This window comes from Bos grunniens, chromosome 3 (genome assembly GCF_055505025.1).
Source record: "Bos grunniens cultivar Pamir isolate PY7600 chromosome 3, Bosgru_T2T1.0, whole genome shotgun sequence".
Classification (NCBI taxonomy): domain Eukaryota; kingdom Metazoa; phylum Chordata; class Mammalia; order Artiodactyla; family Bovidae; genus Bos; species Bos grunniens.
Window position 1 is genome coordinate 35259738 of NC_141167.1, and position 16878 is coordinate 35276615.

Here is a 16878-nt window from a genome sequence, read left to right on the forward strand (position 1 = left end):
GAACTCTCTGGTATTCTTTTACTCAGTGTAATATTTTATTTAGAGACTCATCAACGTTGCCTGTATTAGTTTCTTTTTTTTTTTTTTGCTGACTAGTATTTCATTACACTGATTTACTACAGTTTGCTTGGCCTGTTGATGAATCTTTGAACTGTTTTTAGTCTTTCTTCCTTAATACTGGTGATTTATGGCTTTTGTATTTTCTTTCTTGATAAATCTGGTTTGATTTTCCATTTTTTGAAATTTTTTTTTCAAAAGAGCAGCTTTTGTTTTCTTTTTTGTTGATTTCCTTTCTGATCTTTATTATTTCCTTTCTTCTTTACATCTGCACTTTTTTTTTGCTTCTTAAGGTGAAAGCTTAAATGATGTTTTAAGCACTTTTCCCTAATAGTAAGCATTGCTTTAGCCACATCCACACATTTTAACATACTATGTTCTTATTTTCATTTCATTCAAAATATTTGATAATTTCCCTTGTGATTTTTCTTTTGACCCCTGAGTAGATTAGAATAAGTATTTCAGCTTCTAAATATTTGAGGATTTTCTATGTATCTTTTATTTATTAATTTATAAATTAATTCCATTTTAGTTTGAGAACATACTCTGAATTCTTTTACATTTACTGAGACTTATTTTGTGACCTAATATATAGTCTGTCTTGGTGAATATTCCATGTACACTTGAAAATAACATACAGTCTGCATTTCTACAAGTATGGATTATTTCACTTCTTTGATAGTACTGTTTACATCTTTTATATCTCTATTGATTTTCTGTCTGATTATTCTGTCAGTTAAGGGAGTAGGAGTTTTCAAATCACTAATGATGAGTGTGGATTTTTCAGTTTCTCCTTTCAGATCTGCAAATATTTTAATCATGTAATTTGAATCTATGTTATATGGTTTACATACATTAGTTTTTTATGTCTTGTTGATGAATGAATCTACTTACCATTATGAAATGACTTTCTTTATCCTGGTAATATTTTCTCTTTGAAAGTGTAATTTTTCCAATACTGATATAACCACTTTTGTTATGATTTTTTTTGCCTGTTGTCATTTTCTTTAGTCTCTCTCTGTTTATATTGAAAATGCTGTGGACACCTAATAGATCTTGCTTTTTAAAAAGTCCATTAACAGTCTCTTTATTTAGTTTTTTTTTAAATAAATCATTAGCTTTCTTATATTCCTGCTATTTAAATCCTTGAACAGTTTAAACTAGCAATTTTAACATCTTGTTTTCTCATTCTTTCATCTCTCATTTTTGGGCTTCTTTCTATTGACTGTGGTTTCTCCTAATTATAGTTCACATATTCCTGCTTCTTCATGTGTGTAGTAATTTTTTATTGGATGCTAGATAGTATGAATTTTATTATTGAGTGCTGGGGTTTTTTGTATTCCTTTAAAGAGTGTTGGATTTTGTTCTCATAGGCAGTTAAGATACTTGTGAATCAGTTTGATTCTTTCATGGTTTGTGGAAATGGAAGGCAGATCTAGAGTTATTTTCTCCTCTTGGACTATTTAGATTCACTAAGTTGTGACCTTTTTGAGGTCTTTATTGAATGCTTATCTGTATTAACCTGGTCATGGTCTCTTCACTCTTACTGGTGAGAATTTCAACTGTTTCTGGCCCTGTGCAATCTTCAGGAATTGTTCAGTTTATAGTTCCCTGGATTGTTGTTTCCTTGGAAATTATTTTTGTTTAATCTCATAGAGTTTCACCCATGCACGTGCAAATTATTGTTCAGCCAAAGAGTCAAAGGAACTACTATGCAGATTTCTGGAGCTTTTTCTTTCCATAGCTCTCACCTCTTCATTTTTCTACTCTGCAAATCCCAACTACCTTGACCTTCCTGAACTTCTTTTTTTTTTTTTTTTCTTCCTGAACTTCTGATGTCTATCTTCTCAAATCCACTAGAATGTCAGGCTTTGTTTCGTTCCCACCTCCCTATCCCATGGTATGAAAATTACCTCTAGAGAGAAATCTTAGATTAGTATAGGGCTCACCTTTTTTGTTTTTCTTCTCTCAGAAATTAGAGTTCTATATTGTCTTTTGGCTAAGCTTGAAGATAATATTCCTGTTTTCTTGTTGTTACTCGTGACTAAAGGTGGGCATGCTCATAGCTAAATTTTCTAAGTTAGTACTTGAATTTTAACTTAGCCACAACTTGGTTGTGGCTCATTTTAAATAGAATCACTGTGGTTAAACTATGTAAGCAGTAAAACATTTTTTCTTTAATAAAACTCTAAATAAAGCTTTGATGTTTAAAAATTACCATGTACTTGTATTTGTAGAACTCCAATATGTATTTTTGTTGTCCTTTTTATTGGGAAGTTTTTATTGTCTTTCACCTTGACATGCATTTTCTTTCATTATTAATATTAAATGATTTAATTCTTATTTTTTCTTCTGTTAGGCTAGTAATTTAAAGAAGGTACTTCAAGGAATTATGAGTTACTACAATGAGGTATGAAAATCATCTGACTATTTAAATATAAAATACTCTGTGACAATTACATTGACAATGAAAAATGACTTGCTTTTAGTTTATAACATTTTATGATGTATAATTCATAATTGAAAGATATTGTTTTTTCTCCATTTTTAGTACACTCAAATTTTGTGAATATAAAAGGGCTAAAACTTAATATATTGATTTGTAAAATAATATTTATATGTTGCTACTCTTTAAGTTGATTATTTTCTCAAATAAAATTGCTTACATCTTTATATAATTTGATTTTATGCAATGCTATAAAGTAGATCTTATAATTAAACTGAAGTACTTCTATGTTTAAAATATTATTCTGTTTCTTTCCAGTGTAAACAGCAGCAAAATACACTATGAAATTATGCTTATGCAAGTGAATTGAGGAAGAATGCAAAATAGAAGTAGTATTAAAGTCACATTAGATATTACATTATTCAAGTACTTTGTTTTTCTTATTCAGCATTATAAGAAATTCTCTAGTAGGATTATTTGATATTAGAAGGTTAATTGCTTAATGTGTGAAAACTTTTGGTCTGGTTTTGCCATTAAAGAATTTTTTTTTAATTTTTGTACAATTGAACTTGTTTCTTCCAAGTAATTTTAGAACTAAAATTTTTCAATTCACTAATGCCTAAAACTCATTTTGAGTTTTTGTTTGTTTTTTTGTCTTTTTAATGCCAAGAATACTTTTAGTAACTTGAAGAAAACAGTCTTGGGAACTCCCTGGCAGTTCAGTGATAGAACTTGGCACTTTCACTCCCAGGGCACTGGTTCAGTCCCTGGTTGGGAAATTAAGATCCCACAAGCCGTGTGGCACAACAGAAAAATAGAATGAAAGTTGTTGTTCCGTCTCTTAAGTTGTGTCCCACTCTGCGATCCCATGGACACCATGCAGAAAAATTATAGAGCCAGCCAAGATTAATCGTTTAAATCTGTTATTCATTTGTCAAAGTGTGACAGTTTATTTTGTGTTTCTCTGTTCATCAAGACTATATCAAAATATTTTGAATATTCTTTGACTTAACATAAATCTGTTTATTTTATATGGAAAGGCATAAGTTTTATCATAATAGATCAGGCCAGGGGCTTCCTAAACAATTCCTCTCTCTGACAGTGGGGTAAAATGATACTTGGTATAAAACCATGTTAGTTGCATTTGGTTGGTTCTCAAAATTTTAGGAGCTTGCTTTAACTTTGCTAACTGGTTTTAGTCAATAATTGTGGTTTTGTCATTTGTTAATTTATCTGAATCATTTCATGAACCTATTTATAGAATTTATCTTCCTTATAACAACTAAATGTAGTCAGTTCTCTGTAGCCTACATAAGTGAGTGATCTAATTTATTTTTAACACTGCAGTTTTTGGGGCAACAGATTTCTGAAGAACTTATCCCTGATTTAAACCAGATAACTGAATGTTCAGATTCTGTGGAGCTTGGGAGATTGCTCCAGCTTATTTTAGGTTGTGCTGTCAACTGTGAAAAGAAACAAGGTAAGTGAATTTCAATTATTTGAGTATATCTACTTTCTAGAAACAACCTACATTGCTTATAAGAAAGAGCATAATAATGTAGTATTGAGGGTTGGCAAAAGGCCAGAGGTTCTGAATTCAAGCACAGCTCTGCCATTAAAAAGCTATAGATCTTCAGTATAATTGTATTTCTGGATTCTGAGATTCATATTCAGTGGCTAAATAAAATGTACTTTAATTAGCTTAATTTAATCAGTGCTTAGGACTTAGTGGGTATTCAATAAAAACTGTACTTATTCATTTGATAAGCTTTTTCTTTCACATACAGAACCTTATGTTGGTTCAGACTTTCATAAATGATTATGCAGCTGCTAAATTATAATCCAGGCTTCTTCAGGTGATATTCTGCTATTTTCAGAAGAATGCCTTCAATGTGTCCTCCAGAGAGCAGTCTGATGATATAAATGGAGTTGAGGACTATATTAGTATATCTGAACACAGTAATCCATATCCAGCTGAGTACAAAAAGAGTGTTTTTGGTTGAAAGTAATGAGTAAAATGATGAACTGAACAGACCAAGATCTACTTCTCTCAGGAGCTTGCATCAGTCTGGGTGATGAGATTTTTGATCCTGATATTTTTTGCATGACTTATCCAAAACTGGCTTTAGGACATCACCTTTTTAAGAGGATGTTGGGTGCTGAAGTTTGTAAAATACTTTAAGTCAGAACCTTAGAAAATATTCAGTTTTATCTAACTAATGAAGACAGCACAGAAGACAAGATAAATTCAGTAAGAATTAATTCAGGAAGGAGAAAAATAAAATATATGAAATCAGCTATAGTTTATCAATAAAAAAGGGTTTGGGTATCAGAAAACTTTCATATTAGGCCATCTCTATTATTAACTGGCTGTTTTTTCTTGGGCAAGTGAGTACTTCTCTATAGGTTTTTATTTCTCATAGCTATCCTTTGCTGTGCAAAAAAATTTTTAAGTTTAACTAGGTCCTATTATTTATTTTTATTTTTACTACTCTAAGGAGGTGGATCCAAAAAGATATTGCAGCAGTTTATGTCAAAAAGTGTTCTGCCTATATTTTCCTTTGAGAGTTTTACAGTATATGGTCTTACATGTAGGTCTTTAATCCATTTAAAATTTATTTTTGTGTATGATGTTAGAGAATGTTAATTCATTCTTTTACATTTACCTATTCAGTTTTTCCAGTACCACTTATTGAAGAGACTGTCTTTTCTCCATTTTATATTCTTGCCTCCTTTGTTATAGATTAATGGACCATAGGTACATGAGTTTATCTCTGGACTTTCTATCCTGTCCCATTGATCAATACCTCTGTTTTTGTGCCATTACCAAACTGTTTGATTACTGTAGGTTTTGATTACTTTATAATCTGAGGTCAGGGAGCCTGTTTCCTCTAGCTCCATTTTTCCTCTCTCAAGATTGCTTTAGCTATTCAGGGTCTTTTGTGTTTCCATACAAATTTTAAGATATTTTTGTTCTAGAGCTGCAAAAAAATGCCATTGGTAATTTGATAGGGATTGCATTGAATCTGTAGGTTACCTTTGGGTGGTGTAGTCATTTTGACAATATTGATTCTTCCAATCCAAGAACTTGGTATATCATTACATTTGTTTGTGTCAGCCTAGACTGTTGGTGGGAATATAAATTGGTACAGCCACTATAGAGAACAATATAGATGTTAAAAACTAAAAATAGATTTGATTCACTCTTGGGCATATATCTGAAGAAAACTAATTAGCAAAGATCCTTGCACCCCAATGTTGATTGCAGCACTATTTACAATAGCCAAGGCATGGAAGCAGCCTAAATGTCCATCAGTAGATAATGGTAAGGAAGATGTGGTACATATATACAATGGAAGATTACTCAGCCATAGAGAAGGAATGAAATAATGCTATTTGCAGCAACATGGATGCAATTAGAGATTGTTACTAAGTGAAGTAAGTCGGACAGAGAAAGACATATATCATATACTAATATGTGAAATCTAAAAATTGTACAAGTGAGTTTATTTATAAAACAGAAACAGATTCACAGGCTTAGCAAACAAACTTATGGTTGCCAAAGGGGAAAGGTGAGGAGGGCAGATAAACTAGGATATTGAGATTAACATATGCAAACTACCATATGTGGGAAAAGACTATGAGAAAGACTGGATGTTATATGTGTAACTACTTTCCTGTACACCCAGAATGAACACAACATTGTAAATCAACTATATTCCAATGTAAAATAAAAATTAAAAAGGTAAAGGCGTGTTTGCCTTAGGGGAAAAAGAAAGAGCATAGATGATTCATGGGAAGAGGTAAAAACATTAAACTCCAGCATTAATTAGAGTTTGGAAAAAACTAATTCCAACTCGTACATGACTTAAGCAGTTCAAGACTTCAATGGAGGGTTTAACTGCAGATGTAAGATAGCAAGAGAATTTGAATTAGAAGTGGAGCTTAAAGATACGACTAAATCTCATGAGAAAATGTTAATAGATGAGTTGGTTCTTATGGATGAACAAAGAAAATGGTTTCTTGACATGGAATCTACTCCTGGCCAAGATGCCGTGAAGATTGCTGAAATGACAACAAAGAATTTAGAAATTACATAAACTTAGTTGATGAAGCAGTAGCAGGATTTGAGAGGATAGACTCTAGTTTTGAAAGAAGCTATACTGTGTGTAAAATGGTATCAAACAGCACTGCACGCTATAGAGAAATTGTTTGTGAAAGGAAGAGTCAGTTGATGCGGCAGACTTCACTGGTGTCTTATTTTAAGAAATTGCCACAGACACCACAGCTTTCGCTAGCGCCCTCTTTGGTTTTCTTCTAGCAGCCATCAGCATCAAAATATCAATAAGATCCTCTTATTAGTAAAAGGATCAGCACTTACTAAAGTCTCAGGTGATGGTTAGCATTTTGTTAGCAATAAAGCAATATTTAATTCAGGTTTGTACATTGTCTTTTTTAGATATAATGCTATTGTCACTTAATTGATTACAATAGTTTGTAAATAGAACTTTTAAACTAAAAAATTCATGTGACTTACTTTATTGTGATCATTGCTTTATTGTCTGGAACTGAACTTATAATATCTCTGTGCTATATCTGTATATGTGAATTCATCCCATAATGTTGAATATTTAACAAGATGGAAGAAATTGTCATAGTTGTTTTAAGATTAATTGCAATTACTTCTCGTTTTCTTCCTTATAAGAGACTTAGAGATTTTCTTTAAAACATTTATAAATATTTATATGAATATTTTCAATTATGCGTATTTGTTTTCAATGGACATATTTCTTGTGGAAAAAGTATTGTACTTGCATAAAGAATTATATGTAGTGAATGAATTTTTATGTGGTTAATTGAATGGCTGAATTACTGTGGGTAAAGAGTAGAGTTTTCATCAGATCTGATTTTTTTTTTTAATCATAGAACATATTCAGAATATAATGACTTTGGAAGAATCTGTTCAACACGTGGTCATGACTGCTATTCAAGAGGTACGTTATATCATAATCACACATGTATAAAAATCCTAAACCAAATTGAATAAAACTGTTCACAAACACTTTATGGATGTATATTTCACTACTGTATAAACGTGCCCTTTGCAGTAGGTTGATTTGTCTTTGATTGTTGTGTTGTCCCTTCATTCTTTTCCCCCAAAATTTCTTATAAGGACTTCAAGCCCAATTTTAGTACCTCTGCATTTTAAAAGTTAAATTACTATTAAGTTCCTTTAAGTAACTTCAGCTAAGCAGGATAAACAGCATCTTCCCAGATAGGAATTTTTATACCTTCTCTTTTTTCTGCCAGATAGAATAATTGTCTCTGAAATTTAAAGTGTGTGTGTGTATGTATCTTATGTGCATTTTCAGAATGTTAGAACTGTGAGCAAACACAGTGATAAGTATATTTCAGAGCCAGGTCATCTGGGTTCAATCCAGCCTGGTTATCTTAAGTTATGCCATAAAGATTCAGAATTCATTTGGCACATGTTCATTCTTAAAGTCAGACCAGAAGGCAGAGATGAAGTCAAGTGAAGAGGAGGCCTGAGGGAAAATTGAGTGAAGGGTTAGTTTGGAAGAGTCATGATTTAAAGAGAGGCAGCATATAGGACGTGAAAAATGGATATACCCTGAGTCTGCATTGCTAGTTTGAATTCAAAACACTGCTATGCATAAATATACATGTCTCGCATATGCAAAAGAAATTATTTTACAGGATCTTTTTTCTCATATAATTGTAGCTCTTACATTTAAAATGGCTTCTTGGATTAGGAATTTTGCCACATAACTCATTTATAGCTGAATTTTTAAAGTGCCAACTCATGTTACAGAAGAATCATTCTTTAAAATTATTTAATGTGCTCAATTTTATGTAGAATTTGTATTATAATTTTTAGTACATTAGTATTTTAAATATATCTATTTACATATTTCAAGCACACTCTACTTTTTGTCTTCACTAATATAATGTTTGAACATTGAGTTATTTAGCTTAAGCTGCTATATATTTATTATTTGAATAAAATAAGGGTCATCAAATTAAGGCAGGGAAAAATTAAACATAAAACACCTTACTGTTATTTTTACTGTGTAAAAGAACTTTTTGCTTGTAAAAAAAAGTGAATACTTTTACTGTGTGTGCCTCAGTTTATTGTACTTAATTTTATTATTTTCATCCTAGTTGATGAGTAAAGAAATTGTGAGCTCTCCCACAAATGATGCTGTTGGAGAATTAGAACAACAGGTGAGTATTTCAGTATGTGAGGAAAATGTAACAGTGATTGAGTTCCTCTGTCAGTTACTGGGTTAACTAAAAGGTTCATTTGGGTTTTCCATACATCTTAACGGAAGGACCCAAACGAACTTTCTGGCAAACCCAGTACTGTCTTAAAGGCTTATATCGGAGAGCACATACAAGATATTTTCCTCCATGAAATTTAGATAGTTTGTTCTCTTGTAAGATCTTAAATATTATTATTCATTCCTTCTTGAATGCAGGTAGTGTTGATTTCCAGTTTTTAATGATGGTGTTTGAAGAGTCAAGTGGCATTAAACTTTCCTGATATTTGTTAATACATATGTAGCTCATGCTATATAGTTACATAATTAAATAGCAGACAATTTTAAAAATTCTGCTAAATTCTGATTTATCTAATAAGGAAATGTGATTTTTATCACAGTTGCTTTCCTTTAATACTGAACTCTACGGTTCTGTACTCAAGACTCCTTCCCCTGGGTATTTTACACAGTTGTTTTCCCTGGTGGGAAAGATACTCTCTTCCTCTGTATAACCCAACCTCGGTTGGAAGGGAAATGGTAAAAGAAGAGGCAAATGCGTTTGTTAATTTTGAAACTGTTTCCAACATCAGTATATATATGTGTTGTGATAAATACATCAGTTTGTTTCAAAATATGATTTACTAAGAATTAGGACATTTTCTGTTTCAGCTTAAAAGGGCCCTAGAAGAACTTCAGGAAGCACTAGCAGAAAAAGAAGAACTGAGGCAAAGATGCCAAGAACTAGATATGCAGGTATGGATGTGAGAGTAATTTCCTCTTTGAATTAATAAGCCTTTTTTAATTAATTAATGGGTAAAGTGTTTTGGAGATTGGATTTTATTTCACGGAGGGACCATTGAAAGAGTTTGCTATAGACTTGAATATTGAAACATAAATTTGATCATTTTTCTTTTAGAGTTGAAAATTGCTGGCATAACTACTTCATTGAGAAGATCATTCAAATTGTAAAATTTCAACTGCTTAGATAGAGCTTAATTTGTTATTCTATAAAAAGGGGAAACTAAAGTATCTCCTTTATAAGGTGTGAGTATTAAGTGGAGTCCTTTATGGAAATATTTAGAAGTGCTTGACCTCCAGTAAATGCAGGTGCAAAGTTTGTTTTGCTAACATGTACATGTATATGAACACGTATGTAATTCTCAGGTTGGTATGCACATACATGTTAGCAAAATAAACTGGGAATGAGAAACAGTAGTTAAATAGTTGAAGGGGTGAATCGTCAGACCAGGCTTCCTGTATTCAGAACCTGATCGTGTTACTGTTGTTGTTGTTTAGTTGCTAAGTCATGTCCAACTCTTCTGTGACCCCATTAATGGTAGCCCGCCAAGCTCATCTGTCCGTGGGATTTCCCAGGCAAGAATCCTGGAGTAGGTGCCAATTTCCTTCTCCAGGGGATCTTCCTGACCCAGGGATTGAATCCATGTCTCCTGAGTTGCAAGTGGATTTACAGCTGAGCCACCAGGGAAGTCCTGGTCATGTTACTAGCTAGTTGTGTCTGCTTGGGCTCATTGCTTAGTTTCTCTATACTTCGTTTTTCTCTTTTGAGAAATGATGTGATAATAGTATATATTTCCCTGAGTGATATGAAGATTAAGTGAATTAATATACTTGAAGCTCTTAAAGAGGGCCAGGCACATAAGGGGTTATGTATGTGTTTGCATATATTGTTATTATTAAATGAAAGTGCAAATATGAAATTATGCAATAAGTCTTGAAAAATTGTACAAAAGGTTAAATATGCCATCCTAATATGCTACATGTTTTTCATTCAAATAATGAGCTACGTAAATAATTGACTCTGAAAAGTATGAGGACAAGGAACAAGGCTTGTGGTAGCAATACCCTTGCTTAACTATCTAAAAGTATAGCGCTGGGTGTATTTCTAACCTTCCTGAGTTTGCAAATGAGATGAGAAGTGACTTGGTCAGGGTGATTCAGATGTGCAGGGCAGTGACAACCAGCACCAGAATCCAAACCTCCTAACTTTATCATTAAATATCCCTCCTCTGTGTTTGAACAAAACTAGTGTCTCACTATGTTTTTGCCTTTCTTCATTCTTAACCACATGCACAGCATCTGAAATGTTTTATTTTCAAGTAAGATTATATCCTTCCAGAACACCTCATGTAAGGAGTAGAGGACTGACTCATTCAGGTGTTACCAGCCTTATGTAAGATCTCTGTACAGTTTTCTGAGAAATTCTTTTTTAAAAAAGAACACAAAATTCGGTTAAAACATTTCAGTATTTGTAACACATGGTGAAGAGTACATGATGATCTGATTTTTGTTGAAAAGTATAGACATCCCAAGTTTTGGCATTTTAATTCCAGTATCAAAATAGAGGCAACCCTCAACTATCTGCTACATGTGTGAAATAAATGACTACTGCATATAATCAGAACAAAAAGTAATTGATTAATTTAACAATGTGAATTTCACACAGGTGTATATGATGCATACCCTAATTTTATAAGAAAAATTATTTTTGAAAAATGTGTATTTTTAATCATATGTAACCAGACAGTAGGTTATATTACTTCATGGCAAATAGAAGGGGAAAAGATGGAAATAGTGACAGATTTCATCATCTTGGGCTCTAAAATCGCTGTGGATGATGACTGCAGCCATGAAATCAAAAGACAGTAGCTTCTTGGCAGGAAAGTTATGACAAACCTAGACAGTATGTTGAAAAGCAGAGATGTTTCTCTGCTGAGAAGAGTCCATATAATCAAGGCTATGGTCTTCCCAACGGTCACATACAGTCTTGAGAGCTGGACCATAAAGAAGGCAGAGCACCAAAGAATTGATGCCTTCGAACTGTGGTGCTGGAGAAGACTCCTGGAAGTCCAATTAACAGCAAGGAGATCAAACCAGTCAATCTTAAGGGAAATCAACCATGAATATTCATTGGAAGGACTGATGCTGAAGCTCCAGTACTTTGCTCAGCTGATGAGAATAGCTACCTCATTGGAAAAGTCCCTGATGCTGGGAAAGATTGAGGGCAGGAGAAGAGGGCATCAGAGGATGAGATGGTTGGATAACATCACTGGATTCATGGATGCATGAACTTGGATTGGACACGAACTTGGCCAGGCTTCGGGAGATGGTGAGGGACAGGGAGGCCTGGTGTGCTACAGTCCATGGTGTCACAGAGTCAGACGTGACTGGGCAACTGAACAACAATAAAATTGGAGAGTGATATTTAAATTAGGGGGGAATTTTTTTAATACCCAACCAAGTGAACCAAAAAAGAAAAATAGGTGGCAAAGAAATTCGCCAAGGGCAGGTAAACAAGAAAAAGGGCTTAACCTAATAAAGTTAAATTAAAAAGCTTGGTAATCAAGGAAAGAAGCAAGCGTATTGATATTGACAGAGGTGCTGCAGAGCAGAAACCTGCTGTTCATTCTTCATTCCTTGCTCTTGCTGGGGAGTCAACAGAAATCTTGTGACTTCTCACAGTAATCTCAATCAGAAGGAAATTCACTCTTTGAGTTCTTCATTTTATTTGCACTAGATGTGAGTGGAAATAATGGCCAAGAAGAAACTAAGGGCCTGACTCTGATAAGAACAAAGGGTATAGGGCCACACACTGAATTGGGGCAGCACTGATGCCCAAAGGAATTTCTCCACGGCAATGGAATGCCATTCTCACCGTCCTTGTATGAGGTACTTAAACCTCGGAAATGATAGCCTAGCTCACGTGTTATTAAAAAAGATTGCCCACTGGCTCAGCTGCTCTTCCCCGCCCCCGCAACTACTGCCTTCCCTCACCATTCACAAGGCTGTATAGAGTGGTGGAGAAAAAACAGTCCCAGCTATAACTCAAGAGGGGAAAGCATACTGGGCCATGGGGTACATTGGAGAGCATGTCCAAGAAGTCTTCAACATTGCCAAAACAAATAGGGTATCTTGACTGCCAGCAAAGCATGAACTAGATGAAAAGAATAAAAGCGTGACATCTGTGTGAACATTACAGACTAAAACCAGAAATAGATAAGTGTACGTAGAAGACGGTAGCCGAGCTTAGAGAGGGCTACCCAGGTGGCTTAGTGGTAAAGAATCTGCCTGCCAGTGCAGGAGACATGGGAGACACAGGTTTGATCCCTGGGTCAGGAAGTTCCTCTGGAGAAGGACATGGCAACCTATTCCAGTATTCTTTTTTTTTTTAATTTTATTTTATTTTTAAACTTTACAATATTGTATTAGTTTTGCCAAATATTGAAATGAATCCTTGCGTGGAGAATCCCATGGACAGAGGAGCTTGGCAGGCTACAGTCTATAGGGTCGCAAAGAGCTGGGCATGACTGAAGCGACTTAGCACGCACGCACTCAAGCTTAGAGAACTTTTGCTTTATGTAGTATTACAGTTTCATAAGAACACTTCAGTAGAGTAGACTAGGTGGTAGGACAGTGAAGTGAGATTTAAAAGGAAATTTCGGCTAGAAACAAATTAGTGAATAATTAACATCAAACCTCATCCTAGTTAAGCTCTCAGATTTCAGGAATAAAGGCAAAACAACTCTGTAACACAGGTAGAAAAGCTAAATCACCGACAAAGATAAGAAAATCAGGCTCCCCTGCAACTTTGATGCCAGAAAATGGAGGAGCTATATCCATAAAATGCTGAGGCAGGGAAGAGCATTAGCTGAAGAAGCGTTAACTGCGTTAACTGAAGAAGAGCACAGATGCAAATTCATGAGCCCTTCTTGAAAAAAACCTGCTTGTTCGCACAGTCCAGTTAGCAAACATGTTTTAATCAGAATAAAAAAATGCAAGAACTCTGTAGTGAAAGATCTGGTGGTGAAGCATTACCCATTTAAATAAAGATCTATGTGCATTCTGTGCAAATTATGGTTACAGATTCTGGAACAACTGAAATTCTGACTCACTAAATCAGGAGGAAGCCTGATTATGTGTACTTTAAAAAGAAAAGAAAAAAACCCATATGAGAATTAGATGTAAGGTTTGAGAAACTCATGTAATCTTATAGTTTTTGTCCAATGATTATGGGGCCTTTGGGCAAGTTAGGATGAGTTTATCAACAGCTCTTTCCTCTGCCTTACTCAACCATTAATCCTAACACTTGACAGCCATCAGTAGCTCTCTTTCACTTACTGGAGTAACAGAGGCTGGTTATTCTTGCTTACAGTATGTTAGAGAGAAACATACTCCTACCCAGCATCGTGTCACATGTAGTGAGGCAGTGATCTTCAAACCTAAAGGTGTCTGAAAATTATGTGTGAAACAGGACTCCAGCTATAGAAATTTATGTTTTAAGTTTTTAATAAGCTAATATAAAAATATTAAATCTGAGTGACATGAGAAAAGAGCATTATTTTTTTTAGCTTTTTGAACTTTCTTTTAAGTAGCTCAGAGAGAGAGAGACAGAAAAACTAGAGAAACAGAAAGGGACAGAGGCAGGTACAGAGTGAGCCTAAACAAAATATCACCATGGCATCTTGTTAAAAGATACCTAGAACCACCTCTGGACATTCTAAGTCACTCATCCGGGGTGGCTCTGGAACGACTATGTGAAATTCATGGTTAGGAACAGGGTTGGTTTCCCACTAGATATTGAAAACTAAGTTTGCCCTTGCTCTTCTCCCTTCTTCAGGGGATTCCTATCCAGTTTGAAGACAAGGTATTGTTTCTACTCTACCAGTCTTGTAACAGCCCCTACCCTCAAGCTAATAGAGAGATTCTTTTCTCGCACCCCCAAATAGCATAATTTCATCAAAGCACCACATTTTCTGTCCTATAATTGTTTACATTTCTTCTGTAGGGATCTTAAAGGGTGCAGCCTCCACTGTTTTTTGTATCTCAATAACAGGATTGTATTACATGACAGATAATAGTCACTAAACTGCTTATATGACAAGGATGGATGCATGCATTGTATTTAGGAAGAGAAACTGTTTCCTCTTTGTCTGGCAGTGGTTTTTTAGATTTTGTGTTACTCATTTGGAGGACAGTGTTTGTAACTTGCCTACACTGTATTTAAGACTATATAATATAACTTGATTTTTTAAAAAAGATTATTTATTTATTTTTGGCTACTCTAGGTCTTTGTTGCTGTGCATGGGCTTTCGCTTGTTCTGGTGATCAAGAGCTACTTTTTGTTGCAGTGAGAGGGCTTCTCATTGTGGTAGCTTCTCTTGTTGTGGAGTACGGGCTCAGTAATTGTGGTTCTTGGGCTTAGGTGCCCCGTGGCATGTGGAATCTTCCTGCATGAGGAATCAAACCCATGACCCCTGCATTCACAGGTGATTCTTAACCACCAGACCACCAGGGAAGTCCCTATAACTTGATTTTAATTTGCTGTTATTAGCTCGGTGTATCAATATGTAGTCCCATTCACATAACTAGACTGCATTGATTACACCTTTTGAAACTATAAATAGCAAACTTGTGCAGTAATATGTTGTGAAAGTGAAAGTCGCTCAGTTGTGTCTGACTCTTTGTGACCCCATGGACTGACTATACGTCCATGGAATTCTCCAGGCCAGAATACTGGAGTGGGTAGCCATTCTCTTCTCCAGGGGATCTTCCCAATGCAGGGATCGAACCAAGGTCTCCCTCATTGCAGGCAGAGTCTTTACCAGCTGAGCCACTAGGGAAGCCCAATAACTTACAATGTATTGTAAGTTATGATAAGTCAGCCTTTTTCAAACTAGTCTTAGTAAAATCCCATGTAGATGTCTGGTCTTATAAAGAAAGAAAGGAAAGAAAGATAGCGCTAAGTCATGTCCAACTCTTGGGATCCCACAAACTGTAGCCCACCAGGCTCCTCTGTCTATGGAATTCTCCAGGCAAGAATACTGGAGTGGGTTGCAATTTCCTTCTCCAGGGGATCTTCCTGACTCAGGAATTGAACCCAGGTCTCCCGCATTGCAGGCAGATGCTTTACTGACTGAGTTACTCAGGAAGCATGTCTTATAAAAGGTTGCAGCCTTATCTCTAAATGTTTAAAGATATTTTTAAATGAAAAAGAAGTAGAACTAAGGGAGCAAATAATGCTTGTTAACACAAATATGTAAGTAGAATTAAAAATGTATCAAGTGCTGGTATTTATGTCATTCTAAAGTTATATGTTTATATCCATTAAATCTTAAGCAAATAGTTTCAGTGTGCAATTGGGTTCAGTTTTTTGCTGCTGATTCACTAACCAAATAATGTGGTTATCCCCTGAAGATACATGTGAATCTGATAATTTTCTACTATGAACCTAAAATGGTAATTTTGTGCATATTTGTTTGTACCTCAGTTTACTAGGTAACAGCATCCTGAAAATACATTTATACCTAAAGGGGAAACAAATTATTTTTTTGAAGTACATAGGTGCATAAAATTTTTAGAGACTTAGAAACAGTTTCTTCTCTGACCTAAAGCAAGCATGAAGTTTGGAAGATATTCTGCTTTATATGTATTAACTCTCTTTTCTCTCTATTAATAAAATTAATTTTATTTCTTCTGATCCAAACCTAGACCCAGAATTCCAGAGCTAGAAGGATCTTTAAGAATTTATCTAGTCTGATTGACTAGGCTAGTTAATGGCTTGGTCAGATTTAGAATCTAGAATTCCACTCTAAACTCTTTATTTGCTACTGATGCTTATGTTTGTGTTTTTGTTTTTTAGGTGACAGCGCTTCAAGATGAAAAGAATTCACTAGTTTCTGAGAACGAGATGATGAACGAAAAACTTGACCAGTTGGATGGATCTTTTGATGATCCAAATACAATGGTTGCAAAAAAATATTTTCATGCACAGTTGCAACTAGAACAATTACAGGAAGAAAACTTCAGGTAGCATTTTTAGTAGAAATCATTCTATACAGTTTTATTAAACCAGTAGCTAAAAATCATAATAGCAACAACTGATGATTAAGCATTACAACACATGTTTAGAATACTAAGTGGATGAAAATACTGTCTAGTATAAGTGGTTCCTGTCCTCGTAGGGCTAACAATCCAGTTAAGCAAGTGGGATACATATATAAAAAGCAAAACAATTCAAAATAATGTGTGATGAGGGCCAAACAAAAGCCATAGGCAAGTCCACGAGGAATTAAAAGA

At 34.6% G+C, this 16878-nt stretch overlaps 1 protein-coding gene across 2 annotated transcripts in view; it reads left to right on the plus strand.

Annotated features, from left to right (window-relative positions):
* Nucleotides 1-16878, plus strand: part of HOOK1 (hook microtubule tethering protein 1) — a 71415-nt gene that overhangs the window by 14891 nt on the left and 39646 nt on the right. For both annotated transcript variants that reach the window (XM_086390260.1, XM_086390261.1), the window contains exons 4-9: nucleotides 2417-2467; nucleotides 3851-3983; nucleotides 7430-7497; nucleotides 8687-8749; nucleotides 9454-9537; nucleotides 16442-16608. In XM_086390260.1, the coding sequence (XP_086246386.1) occupies nucleotides 2417-2467; nucleotides 3851-3983; nucleotides 7430-7497; nucleotides 8687-8749; nucleotides 9454-9537; nucleotides 16442-16608 (566 nt within the window). The remainder of the gene's footprint in view (nucleotides 1-2416; nucleotides 2468-3850; nucleotides 3984-7429; nucleotides 7498-8686; nucleotides 8750-9453; nucleotides 9538-16441; nucleotides 16609-16878) is intronic.